This window comes from Gorilla gorilla, chromosome 5 (assembly GCF_029281585.2).
Source record: "Gorilla gorilla gorilla isolate KB3781 chromosome 5, NHGRI_mGorGor1-v2.1_pri, whole genome shotgun sequence".
NCBI classification, from domain to species: Eukaryota; Metazoa; Chordata; class Mammalia; order Primates; family Hominidae; genus Gorilla; species Gorilla gorilla.
Genome location: NC_073229.2, coordinates 65,570,728 through 65,586,208, shown reverse-complemented (window position 1 = coordinate 65,586,208; position 15,481 = coordinate 65,570,728). Strand labels below are relative to the sequence as shown.

At 38.9% G+C, this 15,481-nt stretch overlaps 1 protein-coding gene across 2 annotated transcripts in view; it reads right to left on the bottom strand.

Annotated features, from left to right (window-relative positions):
* Window positions 1-14,157, bottom strand: part of OPN5 (opsin 5) — a 44,345-nt gene extending 30,188 nt beyond the window's left edge. Inside the window, exons 1-4 of one of the 2 annotated variants that reach the window (XM_063707653.1) lie at window positions 13,993-14,157; window positions 9,568-9,687; window positions 4,240-4,410; window positions 646-980 (exon numbers count right to left, since the gene is read on the bottom strand). In XM_063707653.1, the coding sequence (XP_063563723.1) occupies window positions 646-980; window positions 4,240-4,410; window positions 9,568-9,687; window positions 13,993-14,122 (756 nt within the window). In that variant the 5' untranslated portion in view covers window positions 14,123-14,157. The remainder of the gene's footprint in view (window positions 1-645; window positions 981-4,239; window positions 4,411-9,567; window positions 9,688-13,992) is intronic. The other variant, XM_063707652.1, reaches the window with a different exon arrangement.
* Window positions 14,158-15,481: the final 1,324 nt, after the last annotated feature.

The following is a 15,481-nucleotide window of genomic DNA, read 5'->3' as shown; positions in this document are numbered from 1 at the left end:
AGTTCTAGGTCACAAACTTGGCAGGTACTGGTGATGGGATTAAACTCTAGTCTTGTTCTTTTCCTTACTCCACAATACCTAAAGAACTGTCACCTCTGAAACTACCGTTTACCAAGGTACTCAAGCCTGCAGAAACTGCTCGTGTTCATAACAGAAGCTTCCCATGGGAAAGCACACATGGTAAAGTCTTACTCTATAAATAATTCAAGTGGTAGAATGTCCCTAATGATGTCCCAAAGTCCACGCAACACAGAAAATACTGTGAGGCATTGTATGATTCATAAAAGTTATTCTTATTACTGAAATAATGAATATGAATCAATAGTACCCTATTCAGCAGAGCAGATAAGCCCCAAATTGATGGGTTATACAAATTTGGTAGATATTAAAAATGTGTGTGTGTGTGTGTGTGTGTGTGTGTGTGTGAGAGAGAGAGAGAGAGAGAGAGAAGAGAGAAGTGGGGGAACAGAGACAGAAAGAGGAGAGAGATACCACAAAGAAAGGCTTAGTCAATCATCAACGAAGTTCAGAATTACGTAAAGAATAGAGATTCTAAGTTCTCTCAGTCTCCAACGTTCCCTATCCTTTGTACCCTATGAAGTTGTAAGTAGTCAGAAAACACGTGTAAAATATTAGTGCACTTACCTTTGTCAGTTTCATTTCCAGCACATGGCTGCTATGGATCCGACTGTCGAAATGAGCTACTTCTTTGGAAGAGGACTTAACCTTGGCAATGATCTTTACGTAGGAGAACACGATCACAGCCGTTGGGAGCAAGAGGCAGAAGAAGAGGATGTTCAGGATGAAAACCTGGCCCCCTACCGAGGCCTGGGCCAGCCACCAGTCCAGGGTGCACGAGGTTCCGAAGGGCTCAGGTACGTAGTCCCCCAGACCTACCAAGGGCATGGTGGTCCAGAAGGAAGCATAGGCCCAGATGGCTGCCAGGCAGATGTAGGCGTGCTTTCTTTTCAGCCAAACCCCTGGAGGCGGAAGAAAAGCATTACCCGGATGTAATCTGCCCTACACCCAGATACCTCCCCTCGATATGTCAAATTCCACCTCCAAAGATTTATTCCATTGATTTCTGGGAGACCTGGGCAGATAACTGAAGCCTGAGGGAGAGTGGAGTAAACGGAAAAAAGTTCCAGAGCTTGGGCCTTTCTCCAGGAGAACACAATTGGAAGGTTTTCTCTAGGCATCTGGGAGCTTTGGGAGGGAGAAGTGACAACAGCTGGGAAAAGGGACAGGAAAGAGATGAGAGGATGCTGAAGACAATGGAGGCCCTTGAGAAAACATCTCGGAAAGGGTGTGTTAGTGGATCATCCAGGGAAAATCCTTCTGGGAGGTGAGGAAGCACAAAACATGGCTTGCGTCTTTAAAACGCCCTTCCTGCTAACAGCTTTTGTGTTGCTAGTCTTATCTGGCTTCCTAAGAACTTGTGGAAGGGGCTTGGTGGCTCGTGATCATGACACTATGGTTTGAGATTAAAGTCCTTGACTGTGTTTAGTAATTTGTGCAGCAGGTTTGGAATCTTCAAACGTCATTCACACAACAATCGCGCTCACACAGCCACAGCGGGAGAGGCAGAGAATCTAGGTAGGTTGCATCATGTTCTGCAAAGTAATTCTGCGAAGATATTTTCAGGAAGACAAAAAATGAACTCCGTTTTTCAGCACTAGTTTCTGTTAACCAAAAGAGAATTCCAAGCGGAGGAAATAGTGCAGTCATCTAAGAAAAGCTGTAAAGCACTAGTGATCATTTTCAGAATTCAACACAACCACCAAAGACAGGTCGGCCTGATTTAGTGCAGCAGCCTCCACAGGAAATTACCTTCACACCTCACTCATCACCTCGAACGAAGAGGGCCAGGAAAGTGACTCTTTACTGCCTTGGTTTTGTGTTAGCAGAGAAGAAATATCAAAATATATTCAACAAAAGCTAAATGATTACTTCAATATAGACTCAGGGCCTGCCTCTGCTTACTGCAATGTGAGGTTTGGAAAGTCGGTCAGGCCTAATTCTTCTATGTCTAGTCTTTGACTGACCTTGTGCATGCAAGACTATATTGCATATGGGTTAAATAAAATAATGTAAGGGGCCTGCTTTGCAAACTAGAAAGTGCTATATTAACATGAATGTTTTACTTCTGTGTAAGTGTATCTCATTTAGCGCTAATAAGAAAGATAACAGATTGTTTCTATACTCTATTGTCTCCATTTTTTTCAAATACATGGCATTTTGTGTCATGAAATGCAAATTTCATGCCCAACCAGATAGGGGTGGCAATCATGTAGCCACAATATAAGTCAGCTCTTGTTTCTCCACTAAAACTGATAAAACATTGGCACAGGTAATCACATATATTCATGGGAATGTGCATAGGCATACGTATAAGCATTTATGGTTAGGGTTACTTGTGAGGTGTTTTATACTTACATTCCAGTATGGTGAAAGGCTGTCAAGTACAGGAGGGAGTAGATTAGTAGATTGGTTCTGTGTTGCTCCAGAAGTCAGAACTAGGACCAATGGGTGGAGGTTACTGGGAGGCAGTTTTGTCTTAATATAAGGAATAACATTGTAACAATGAGAGCAGACCAATCAGAGAATGGGCTGCCTTGTGCAGTAGTAAGCTCCCCGTCACTGGTCACTGGAATTATTCAAGAAGAGGCCAAGTGGTCATCTCTCAGGGATGCCTTAAAACAGTTTACCACGTTACATGGGAGAAAAGTCTACACGTCCCCAAGCGACCTTCTAATTCCAACATTCTGGGACGCTGTGTGGAGGGTTTAATAGTGCATCAGATTAAATGATGAAACCACACTACTGAGGTTCAACCTTAGAAGAAGCTGGAAAATATACACATTTCCCACATATGGAGTTACGACCTGCAATGATCCTGGCAGTGGGCGGCATCATCTCTTTAACTGACAAAGCCTAAACTCAAGAAAATATTTAAAAACAGAGGTATCAGGGTTTAGTATTCCTCAAACACTCTCAGGAAGTTTAACTTTTTTGCCTTCTTATCTATAAAATCTATAGTTAAATTTAAAATCTCTTTGGTATGAACAAAAATAAGTCTATAGAAAGAATTAGATGTTGACGTCACACAGAATATGTATAGTTGTATATTTTATATCTTACTGGAAATTTTGATTCAAGCTATTTCTATTGGAAGTTTTAAATGTTTAAAAAAGGAGATGTAAACTTTAAAAAAAAAAAAAAAAAAAAAAAACGTAGTGCTGGATGATGAAGAGAATGGCTCACAAGCCCCCGCCTCCCACCCACCCAAGCATGGATTCTTTGGAGTTTGGGGATGTAAACTATAACAATACAAAGGGAAATTCTACCACATTGACAGTGTCAGGTCAACTTGATTTTTCCCACCTCAGTCTCCAGGCCCTGCTCTGACACCACAGTCTGTCGTCCATCACAACCACTCTAATTGACAGATTGACAATCAAAGCAACTTTATCCAGAGGAAGTCAGTACTGTTCCTTGGTTGTGCCTGGTTCTCAACATTAAACTTAAAGACCCAAATGCAATTCTTTCAGGTTTGATAAATTCCGACAGCTCCAACAAACAAAAGTAGTAGAAATTATTTTTAACCTGTAGAATGGTCTAATCATTAAAAAACATATATTTAGGCCCTGGAAACTTATTTTCTGCTGATTCACCAATTCTTGTAATCACTCATCTTTCTACCAACCAACACCACAAAAAAAATATGTTGAGTGATATTTCTACATGTGTGTCCTTTCATGCAGAAACAGCTACATGACTCTAACTTGGAGGTGAACTTTTTGGAATTCCTTATCTCTGAAATCACAGGGAGCGTGAGTCCTAAGGGAGAATCTTAAACAGCTTTTCTTATAATTACACTTACTAGGTGGGGAATGAGCTAAACATCTTGAACTTAACACCCTTTCGATGCACTTTATTTCTTTTGTTTGCATGGGAAACATGATGGAAGCTTACACACTATACAAGAAAATGATATTTTTAAAGCATTATAACCAAACACCAGACATTGCTATAAAATATGTATTAAAAGAAATCTACTTTGACATAGGTTAAAATCCTTAAACATGTCAGAACAAGACGATAGGCTATAAATAGAAATATTCTTGATCTCTGAGGTTATTCATAATCTTTGTTTATTACCTGCATAAAATATGTACAGTTCTAACACTCAATCCACCTAGCTTTAACTGTCAGGGAATGAGAAACCTGCCAACTTACCATAAGATAAATAGCAGATTTTCAAATATCGATCCAGGCTGACAGCAGTCATGGTGATAAGGCTTCCACAGCCAAAGAAAAATCCAGCCCATCCATACCAGCGGCAGCCGATCCAGCCAAACACCCAGCGGTGACAAAAGCAAGAGATGATGGTGAACGGCTTGCCTACAACTAGAGCACCAAGTGACTTGTCAACAGAGGTTCCTCTGGTTACTATTTCCCCACCTACCTCAACTCACCTGAACCTCCTCCCCTAAAGCACGGGGACACATGTGAATGCACACACACACCCTTGATTACACAGATTTCCTAGATTAATAAAAGTTCAGCAGTTATCTATGAATAAACTCAGTTTGAAGCTACCCAGAGAGGACTTTCAGTCATCCCAATAGCTAAAGACAGTGAAAGGATATAGAAGGAAAACTTTAAAGTAATTATTACTTTTGAAAAAACTGTCTCAAAGAGACCTGGCTTCAGGAATTACAGACATGATACTAGTAGCCAGTGACAACGATCTGGTCACTTTTAACATTTTGTTGCAGTCTTTCATTCGAAGGCTTAGAGAAAGGGGAAATGAATAAAATCTCTGAGAGAAAATACCCTCTTCAAGCACAACTTTTCTATTCTAGAGAAGCTCTTTCTCACACTAGTCTGTTAAGATTTTTTTTTTTTACCAGAAATAGATGTTAAGTTTTATTAAATGCTTTTTCAGCATCTACTGAGATGATCATAACATTTTTTCTCATTGAATCAGTTAATGCTGGTTATTAATAGATTTGTTTTTGAAACATACTTACGTTCCTGGGACCAATGCAACTTTTCTTAATAATAAAACTTCCAGAAAATTGTCTCAATGAATAGAGGAAAGAAGAGATGGAGAAAGAGAAAATGAAGAAAAAGAGGAAAAAGACAAAAATAATATGCAAAACAGTGATTTCCTTCCACCTCATCCTCCTCCAAGTGGGGCCTTTTAGAACCTGTATAAGGCATGAGATTCCTTATAATGAAAAGGGGAATTTGTTTTTTTTCTTTCTTTTGGAAGCTGCATCCTTCTAGGAGGAATATGGTTTCTAACACCCCAAGATAACCTTGTACTTTAGGAGTTAAGTGTCTATGAAAGAGTTTGGGAGGGGAAAGAGAGAGGTTATATATCAGAGAAAGCCTTAATTAGAGAAGCAGTGAACTAGCTACTGTGAATATAGGAAAGGAGGAGGTTTAATAGCACCCTGGAGAATAAAGATTATAAAGAGCACTAGAGAAAGAAAGTGTGAGTTTCAAACACATTTTAAAGAATGATGTAGACAACTTTCTCTGAAATGTGAATTTGTCCTTTTATTTATTTAAAAAATAGAACATATTTAGTCTTTTACTATTTCCTTGTTACTATCAATGAATAAAAAGTCCTTAAGAAACCCCAGAAAGTTGAGTATTCACAGGAAAGCAATAGGATGGGGGAGGTGAAGGAGGGAGGATAATTACATAGCCCAGCAATTTTCATGTGTTCATGCCTAGACCAGAGAGGATTCATGGAGCTCCTCTATGAGAGAGAGACACAGAGAGAGAGAAAGAGAGAGAGAGTGTCCCCTGAAGGGGAAGTAGGTAGGTCATTTAGGGAAAGAAATATTAAGCAACCAAGGTTCCATGCTCCACCTTCTGTCAATCAGGAAAGATAATTTTTTCACCTGTTTTATATATTCAGCTTCTAAGTCATGCTCTTTTTCAAAGAAAAAAATTCACTGTTTTAAAAAAATTGTTCAGGAATTTTATTTTAAAATCCTTTTTGTTAAGGTTAGAACCAGATTTCCACATTTCCTTCTGTTTCAGTTGTTTCTTTTTTTCTTCTTCTGTTAAGTTATATCTTATTCAAATACGGTACAGCTATTTCAGTAAATGTGAGGTCCAAGCTGTTTACAACCAGATCCAGATTTCTGGGATTTAAACTATTTATTCCTTGGCCCTCCATTAGAATTTTTTTTTCACTTTCTAGAAAGCATTCTTCTACTTTTACATCATAACCTGTAGCCCTCCCTATTCAGTCCTCACCACACCCCCCACAAAAAAAAAAAAAAGTACTGAGGAAGCTCTTCAAACCTCTAACTGATCTACATCACAAAAGAAGGTTCCCTAACCTTAATGTTTTAGGAAAGCCAAGTAACTGACATTCACAGCCTGCAGGTGCTAGCTCCCAGCTCTCCCAGGTGTGTTCCTCTATGGTATACAAAAGTATTCAGGAGTTCCTGTTAGTTCGGTGAATCAACACATATTTACTGAATGCCTTCTGCAATCTAGACACACATCTCCTCTAGTTGTCTAGATGGTTAGTGCCATCTTTCAGCTTGCTGGACTAGGTGCCCTCATATGACAGCCTCGTAATTCCAATGAGTCCACAAGGAAATGGAGTGTAAAATAGCTATTTAGGTTTGTGGGGGTTTTTTCCATTCAACAACAAATTTTTCAATGCCTGGTATGTAAGAAACACAGAGCTAGGTGCTAGAGGACAAAGTGGAGATCAAGACTGACAAGTTTATTTTCTAACAGGTAAAGCAGACAAAAAAAAAACACCTAAATTTGTAATATAAGATGTGGTATGACAGAAAGGTAGTGATTAGTACAATGAAGGAAAATAAAGCAGAGAAAGCAGGTAGACGGAAACTGTTGTTTTACATAAAGACATTAAGGAAGACTTCTCTGAGATGTGACATTTAGGTAGATACCTAAATCAGTGGGAAAGAAGTCAAATAAACTTCTGGAGGGAAAGGATTAGAGGCAGAGGAAACAGCAAACTAAAAGGCTTGAGGTAGGTGTCAGCCAGGTGGGTGCTAAAGGCAGCAAAAAGACAAGTGAAAGTGACAGGATGGAGTAAGATTACATCTGTTGTGCCTGGGATCCTGATAAGCAAAAGCGATTTCAGGCTTCCTTCTTCAGTAGAGCTTTGGATTAAACTTTGGGGTGTCATCTAGAATGTCTCTCTCTCTTCCACTTTGTAGAATGTTTCCAGAACCCGGCTGCACGTTAGAATCGCTGGACGGATCGTTTTGCTTTGCTTTGAAATATCAACATCCAGGGTTCCATCCCTCCCCACAAACCTCCCAATATTGTTATTTATCTGGAGTGAGTTCAGGCATTATACATATTTTTAACACCACCCCCCCCCAGGTTATCCTAATATAACACGACTTTATCCTAAGAGGTTATCCTAATATAACACGTGTATATAATACACACGACTGGGAGCCCTTCATATTTAGTCAACAAGTATTGGTTGCATAGATGCCATACATCTGGCCTCCAGGAGGTGCTTATAATGGAATATAGCTGAGCAAGAAAAAAATAAAGCAGGCAAAGTTTTAACGTTTATTGGAAGGGAAAATGTATTATAGATGCTCCAAAGTTGAAAAAAACGATCTGGGTTAGTGAAAGCTGTTGTATGAAAGAAAGTGGTTTCTGGTGAATTACTCTGAAGACATAAGCAGAGTGATGAGGTGGTTTGCACCATTCTAGAGCCGACTTGCTTGGCTGAGAGCATATTTCAACGCACCAGGCCAATTAAAGACATTTTTATTCAAGCCTAGTCTAGTTCAGCAATGAGCCTGCTATTATTCACCGATGAAGGATGTAGCTGGAATGACATGTTTCATTCAGGCATGTTACGCTCAATACCAGGTAGAGCACCTTAGGGGCCCGCGAGGCGAGCTGGCCGGGAAAGCTACCGTTCCTGTTGCGACACCGCCATCGCGTGGCAACAGGTAAAAATGGCAGCCATTTTGCAGCCTCACAAATCCCCTGGGGTTCGTCCTGTTTATTTTCACAAAACCAGGCATGTCATGCTCTTCTTAATGTGCATGTGAATTCACCATAAGCGTTCATAATGTTTATGCAGGTCCATACTGAATAAAGCCTTCCCAGATAACCAAGACCATCCAAACTCGGAGTAAGCACACATCTGCTGTGTGCTCAAGAGTGACTCAGAATGCGGAGGATTATTATTGAGCCTTATTTTCAGAGATCGGCAGAAAAATCCACTTATGAAGAGAGAAACAAATATCGGAAAACTCTTTTTTTTTAAATTAAGGTCTTGCTTTTTCACCCAGGCTGGAGTGCAGTGCTAGTACCATAGCTCACTGCAGCCTTGAACTCCTGAACTTGATCAAGTGCCCAGCTATTTTTTATTTGTTTTGCTTAGTTTTACCCAATACCCAGACTTCAAGGATAAATTTGTTTTGTAGAGATGAAGTCCCATTACATTGCCCAGGCTGATCTTGAACTCCTGGCCTCAAACTTTATACCCATCTCAGCCTCCCAAAGCTTTGGGATTACAGGTGCAAGCCACTGTGCCCAGACACAAAACATTTTTTAAAGGAGGCTTTTGACGGGAAACTACTAACAAGTTTCTAATGGTAAGAGGAGCTGCTGTGTACTGTTCAAACAAATTACCCTACTCTAATGGCCTAAAACCATAAGCTAAATAGCAGATGTTGGGATTCAAAGACAGATTAGAGTCCATCTAAGCAACTCTGAAGTTGTATAGAAGAAAGTGAAGAATGATTTACTTAAAATGGTTCATATTTTTTAAATTGAATTATAGTGAAGGAGAAATTTTTTTCCAACTCCTTGCCATGTTATTAGAGAAGTGAAAAAGAAGCCAGCGGTTCTCAATTTTGGCCACACATTAACATACCTGTAGATTCTCATTTTAAATATCCTGATGCCCAGGTAACACTCTCAACCACTTAATTGACAGAACTTCCCCAGATGATATTTTGTGAGTTGCATTTGAGGACCACTGAACCAGAAGCTTCCTATGCTTGTGATATGTCACTAAGTCATGATTACATATATCATCAGCAGGGCACCTCTTTCCTCTTCCTACATTCACCTCTCAACTGCCTTCAACTGTCTTCAACTGTCCTTTACCCTTCAAGATTCCTTTGTTGATGTTTATTTTAATCAGACTTCCATAAGGGTTGAAGAGGTGTAAAGAAGCTTAAAATATTGACCTGGGATTTGCCTCCTGATTTCTGATTTCTGAATCATTTAGCCCACTACACTTTGAGACATCTGAGATATCACATATTATTTCAAATTGTGCCTTCAGCATCTAACATGCCTGACACACAGAAAAGACTCAATAAATATTAAATGAATAATCTTGTCAGCCGGACAGCACCCCATTGACTTACCACAAAACTCTGAAAGGTGATTTGTGAAGCAAAGAGTGGAAGGAGATGTGAAGGGAAGAGATGTCAGGGGGTGACATTTGAGACAGTGAGTACTTTAGAATGGGGAGTAGTTTAAACCCACAAAGAAAACACAGCATGGTTGTGTTACCTGAAATCCCCAGATCACAGACTGCTAAATTGATAGTCATTATTTCAGCGGGTCTCAGCTTCTTCTTTCGTCTAGAAGACATGTAAAGGACATATCCATTTCCAAATGTGGACAGAATCCCTACAAGGAAAAATAAAAATTCCCATCGTTAAAACTAAGATTTCGAGTTCACTCAGATATGAAACACTTCTCAACTTCAAAAATGGTCACCATAGATTTAGAGGGTAGTGAGAGGACTCTAAATAAAAAAATCTAAATTAAGAAGATGAAATAAAAAGCATGAGTTGTGAGTGACAGGCCAATGGGGCAGGAGTCAGGGATTATAAGACTGAACTTACCCAGAAAAAGGCATCGCTAACTTCCCCGCGAGGCTCAGGAAAGTGTGGGAATCCCAATGGTCAGTTCTTGTCCTGGCCCCCAGGGTGGAGTACTTTCCTCAGCCATTTTTATAGATTATTGGCTTTATAGAACTCCCTCCCTCTGATCAGTAGGGTTAAACCCTTAGCTCTTGATAAATTCTGAAGATGAAGCCAACCAAAGAAGGTGCCTTCAGTATCACTGTCAACTCCTAAGGGAGCACCAGTGTTCAGGAGAGGCAGAGGCCAGGTATGACTGGCATAACTCCCTTCAAGAAAATGGACATCTCCCAGAGACGCCCCAGGACTTTTGCCTCTTTGGGAGACATGGACACTGAGTGTCTGGCAGATAGGACAGCCTTCAGCTGCTACTGGACTAGATATCAAGGGTAAGTGGGTGACAATCGAGAACCTGGGCACTGTCCCTCCCACCAAGGGGAGAGAAAGTGACCCTCAACCCACCGAACCTACCAACAATGCCATAAGTGTGTTCCCACTTTTTCATATCCTTTTATTAATGACTAGTTGCCTTTGGCATTACAATGAAACTGTTCGAAAGTTCTTACAAACCCAGTTTAAATCCAAAAAGACCCAATCCCTACTGACTTTATTTAAGAAAAGAATACACCTACTTCCATAGCTTAACATGTAGAGTAGATTTCTTCAGGAATTCTTGCTTCATAGTGTAGCTGTGTATAAATGAGAATCTGGTACAGCTGCCTTTAGTAGTAAGGAATAAGGAGAGTATTAACAGGAGAAACCCAGAGTTTTCTATTTTAATTTCTACTTCTCCACCACAATTCATTTTGGGGGCAAAGAAAGAAATGTGTGATTCAGCTGATGGTATGAAACCACCAGGAACTAACTGCATTGTGCTCTTAGGAAATTCTGACTCCCTGGAGTCAGTGCTGCTTAATGGTCCATTAAAACCTCTTTAGCTTTCATAAAGCAGAAGAAGAGAAAAATAAAAGAGATTACGGAGTTCCAGAGCAAACCAACTAAAATGAAACAGGTCTCACTCAAGGAAACCAGCTAGGAAAGCAAAATGTGAAAACGTGGCTTGAAAAAGTATAAACTTAATGCCACCTACTTTGTATCCAAAAAGAGTAAAAACAAGTATCCATTTTCATTTGATACACAAGGCTCATTGAAACACCTTTCATCTGTCTACATCTCTTTTGAAAATATTTGTTTTCTTACTTTTCCTTCCTTAAATTTTCTTTACTGACCCTGCTTCATGAGGTTTCACCCAGTGCCCAAAGCATTATCAAAAAATAGTCACCTCTCTATTCATTGCATGTAAATTATTCTAATAAGCAATATATATATGTTATAGATGAGTGTCAGGAAAAAGCAAATTTATTCTTAATATTAGTGAAAAGACAACCAGATTAAGAAGATAAAGACCAAAGTGGGGACACTTTTAGATTCTCAAATCCTATATCATTTATGGATACAAAAATATCATATATATTAACTGTTAATAAACTTAGTATTTACAATGATAGTAAAAGTGTGGAAGGTAGAAAATGGGTTTGTAATTTATGTCTCCTGTATTTCAAACTCAGATTTAAATTGTTATCTTTCCATTGTCTCTTAAGACTTCTAGTATTTAACAAAGCCCACCAAGAATGTTTATTCCACTCTGGCTCCTTAAAAGCAATCTGGACACACACATCTTGGCCAGGCGCGGTGGCTCATGCCTGTAATCCCAACACTTTGGGAGGCTGAGGTGGGCAAATCAATTGAGGCCAGGAGTTCAATACCAGCCTGGCCAACAGGGCGAAACCCCGTCTCTACTAAAAAACACAAAAATTAGCCAAGCATGGTGGTGCACACCTGTAGCCCCCGCTACTCAGGAGGTTGAGGCACGAGAATCACTTGAACTTGGGAGGTGGAGGTTGCAGTGAGCCGAGATCGCACCACTGCACTCCAACCTGGGTGACAGAGTGAGACTCTATGTCCAAAAAAAAAAGGAATCTTGCAACATCTACACTAGCCTATTCTAGGAGAGTGAAAACCAGACACACGGCCAAGTCCAAGAAGTGCATCTAGGGTGAGTCCAAACCCCTCCAGTCGACCCCTCTCCTCACCCTGCGTGACTGTTCTCTAACATACCATTGGCTCCACCTCCCAGTGCCCTGATCCTCCTGAAGCTCCCCCTGTCCAGGGACTCTTTTTGAACCTGTTTTTCTGGCTCCATCTCAGCAAACCCACTGGAATATGATTGTGGACTTTCCTTCCAACTCCATGTGTATCAGGTGGGAAATTCTCCTGATTTCCTCACCCTGGTTGCAATCCTCCCTGCTTAAGATTGGGAATGGACTGATAGGCCTCTCTATTTTGTGTTGTCTGGAGAGATTTGTCAGGTTGTTGATGTTACTTTTTAATTCATTCCTTGAAAGTGATGGAGCTATGCTAAATTCAATTGATCAAGTTGCTTATTTTTCTGCCTTTTCTGTTAATTGAAAGTACTTAAGTTTAATAAAAATGCAATGTGGATTTTACAGAGATAAGATAGTCTCTGTTCCAGCAGAATGTTTGCCCATTTTATTCTCTGCTCTATTCCCAGCAACTTAAAACAGTGGCAAAGAGTGGGCGCTCAATATATATTTATGTTGAAAAGAGATAGGGACTCATTTATAAGAAACAGAATTTAAACTAGTAAAACACTAACAACAATAAAGACAAAGACCCAGGGAATCACTTTACAGCAGAATTTGGTTGAATCACATGAGTTCCTTTTGCCTCAAGTACTGACCATAGAGGGATATCAAGTATTTTCTAATGAGTTTTGCTACTTTCAGGAGGTTAAATGAAATTCTTAGCCAGTAATAAATAGATGAGAGAGGGAGAAAAAGAGAGAAAGGGAGGGAGGGAAGAAGGGTGGAAGAGAAAGATAGAAACAAAGAGAAAAGAGAGAGAGAGCAAGTTTGACCCAACATCTGAAAAAATTAAAGGCAAACAAACCTAAAGACATAACCCACCTTCACACTGGTCACCCAAATTTAAAACAACAATTTTAAATTTAAGAAAAGTATGGTTTCTTTTCTTAAATTTAAATAGGTGGTTAAATTAAATCCTAACTGTCTAGATTAGTGCTATCCAATATAAATGTAATGTAAGCCAGAAATGCGAGCCACATATGGATTCTAAAATTCTCTGGTAGCCACATTAAACAAAGTAAAAATTTACAAAGTAAAAATTTACTTTATAAATTTAAAATTTACAGTAAATTAATTTTAATAATATATTTTATTTAGCTTAACATACCTAAAATGTTGTATGTTCAACATATATTTAATTTTTTAAAATTATTAATGAGATATTTTATACCACTTTTTCTTGTACTGAGCCTTCAGTATCTGGTGAGTATTTACACTACAGCAACTTTCAATTTGAAAAAGCCACATGTGGCTACTGAATGAATGAGATCATGCAGTCTAGAAGCAGGTGCACCCTTTCGTCAATTATGCACAAAAATCTTTTGACCCCGGACTTTCTTCTGTTTATCACCAACACATTTTTCAACTCTCACCAAAATGGCTTAGCTATTTTGATGCAACTTTACTTTTAGGTGAAGTAAACTCAGTGTTTCTGCCATTACTATAGCACTATATCACAATAGCACAATTGAGTTTTGCACAGTTGTGAGAACAGGAGACTGACCTAGATTATTTTTAAGGCCCATTCTCAACCTAAAATCTTATGATTATGTCAAAAACATTATTTAAAAAGCACTCTGTTTAAATAAAATATCATTATCATTAATTTTGGTATTCAGAAAGTAAATCTACTCCCAAAGTAACCAAAATGAAATGGATAAATAATTTTGCTGTGAGTTCTTGGATTATCAATTGAATTTTATTCCTAATAATAATGATAATAAAGAGTCATTTCTAGGAAACATTTATTGAATGCCATAATGCCATTCCATCTTCTGCCTTTCCCCACTCTTCGCCTCCACTAAACTATCCACTTAAGTATCAGAATCCTTTCACAAAATTAACATATCAGCCCATGAATTGTCTAAATGCAGCCTTTGCACAGAAGAATTAAGGAAGCTTACCAATTATTGTTAGGTAAAAGCCAGCCACTAAATCCGCTTCCCAAGAAAGTTTGGAAGCAAAAGGATCCCCATCTCGAAGGTAATGGGGCAGGCGCTCGTCCTGAGGCAGGGCAGTGTGATTTAACGCCATTCTGTTCTCGAACCACGAGGGATCTGAAAAGCAAACCAGTAGAGATCTCAGCACACCTGAATAAGCCAGCTTGAACCATTTCATAATCGTGGCTCCTGTTTTAAAATAAAAAGCAAGTTCCCAGGGTCATGCATGATTCTCTAATTAATAACTGGTAAAAATTTTAACATTTTTTTCAATGATCCAATTATGTCATTACTCAGTTATTCGGTTGGCAGATTATCCAAGCCTTCATTTTCTCCTCTGTTTTCTCATGCTACCCTCTTTGAGCCACTTCCTTTCTCCCTGGGGTGGTTAAAAGGTTGAAGGCCAAACTGTGCAATTTACTGTTTCTTAGCAATTTTTGTAAAGGTCTGAGCAGGAAATGATATTGTATGGAGTGTGCACACATACACACACACACAATATATATATATAGTTTATATATATAATATATATGCATATATAATATATATGCATATATATAATTTATATATGCATGTATAAATTATATATAATATATAAAAAATTTACATATGTGTATATATAATTTGTCAGAATATAGTATTTTTTGATTATCCAGATTTCCCAGAAAATCATTTCCATTGTACATTCAATGAGGTTTAGAGTTTTGTAAGGAAAGAAATAGAGCATTCAGTACAAAGGAACATGGACACTTAATTAATTGAAGCTAAGAGCTAGGTGATTGTCAAAGTGATCTTGAAATTTGGAGCTATTTAGAAAGGATTCAAGCTGGGTTGTAACTCACAGGCACATCCACAGGAAGGTTTGTTTCTCAAGTTTCCTAGAGCAGAAAGCAATTTCATCATTTCTCACCACTGCCCCAAATCCATACTTTCTATTTGCTCCTTTATGCTTCTGGATGAAATCTTGAGCATTAAGGAATTGCTCAAATACACAGGTCTTAGTACTGTTTCTTTTGAATTGGAGTTTTAAAAGGTTTACACAAAGTCTTTGATGGGCTTTCTGCAAAAATAAAAGTCACATGATATCCCTCATCCTGAAACTTGGAGTCGTGTGTTGTTCTTCAGATAAAGTATGCTGCTGATGTTAAAACTTCCTTTGGAAGGGTCATTCCTTTGGCATGATTGTTCCTATTTGTTTTGAAAGGGGAAGAAATACTAATGTGGCTGTTTCTCTTTTGAACTTGCCTATTTCAAATCGAACCAATAGATGTCACTGTTCAGCTCTCTAGGCAACAATTTCGGGCATTATATGAGACAGCAAGCGGAACACAGAGTTGTGTGCCCCACAGGCGGTGACAGGGTGATCGGCACATATCTAACCATGTAATTCACCTTCGCAAAAGAGATGAATTTAACCCCTTTCTAACTGCCAACTTACAGCTTACAGAGGAAG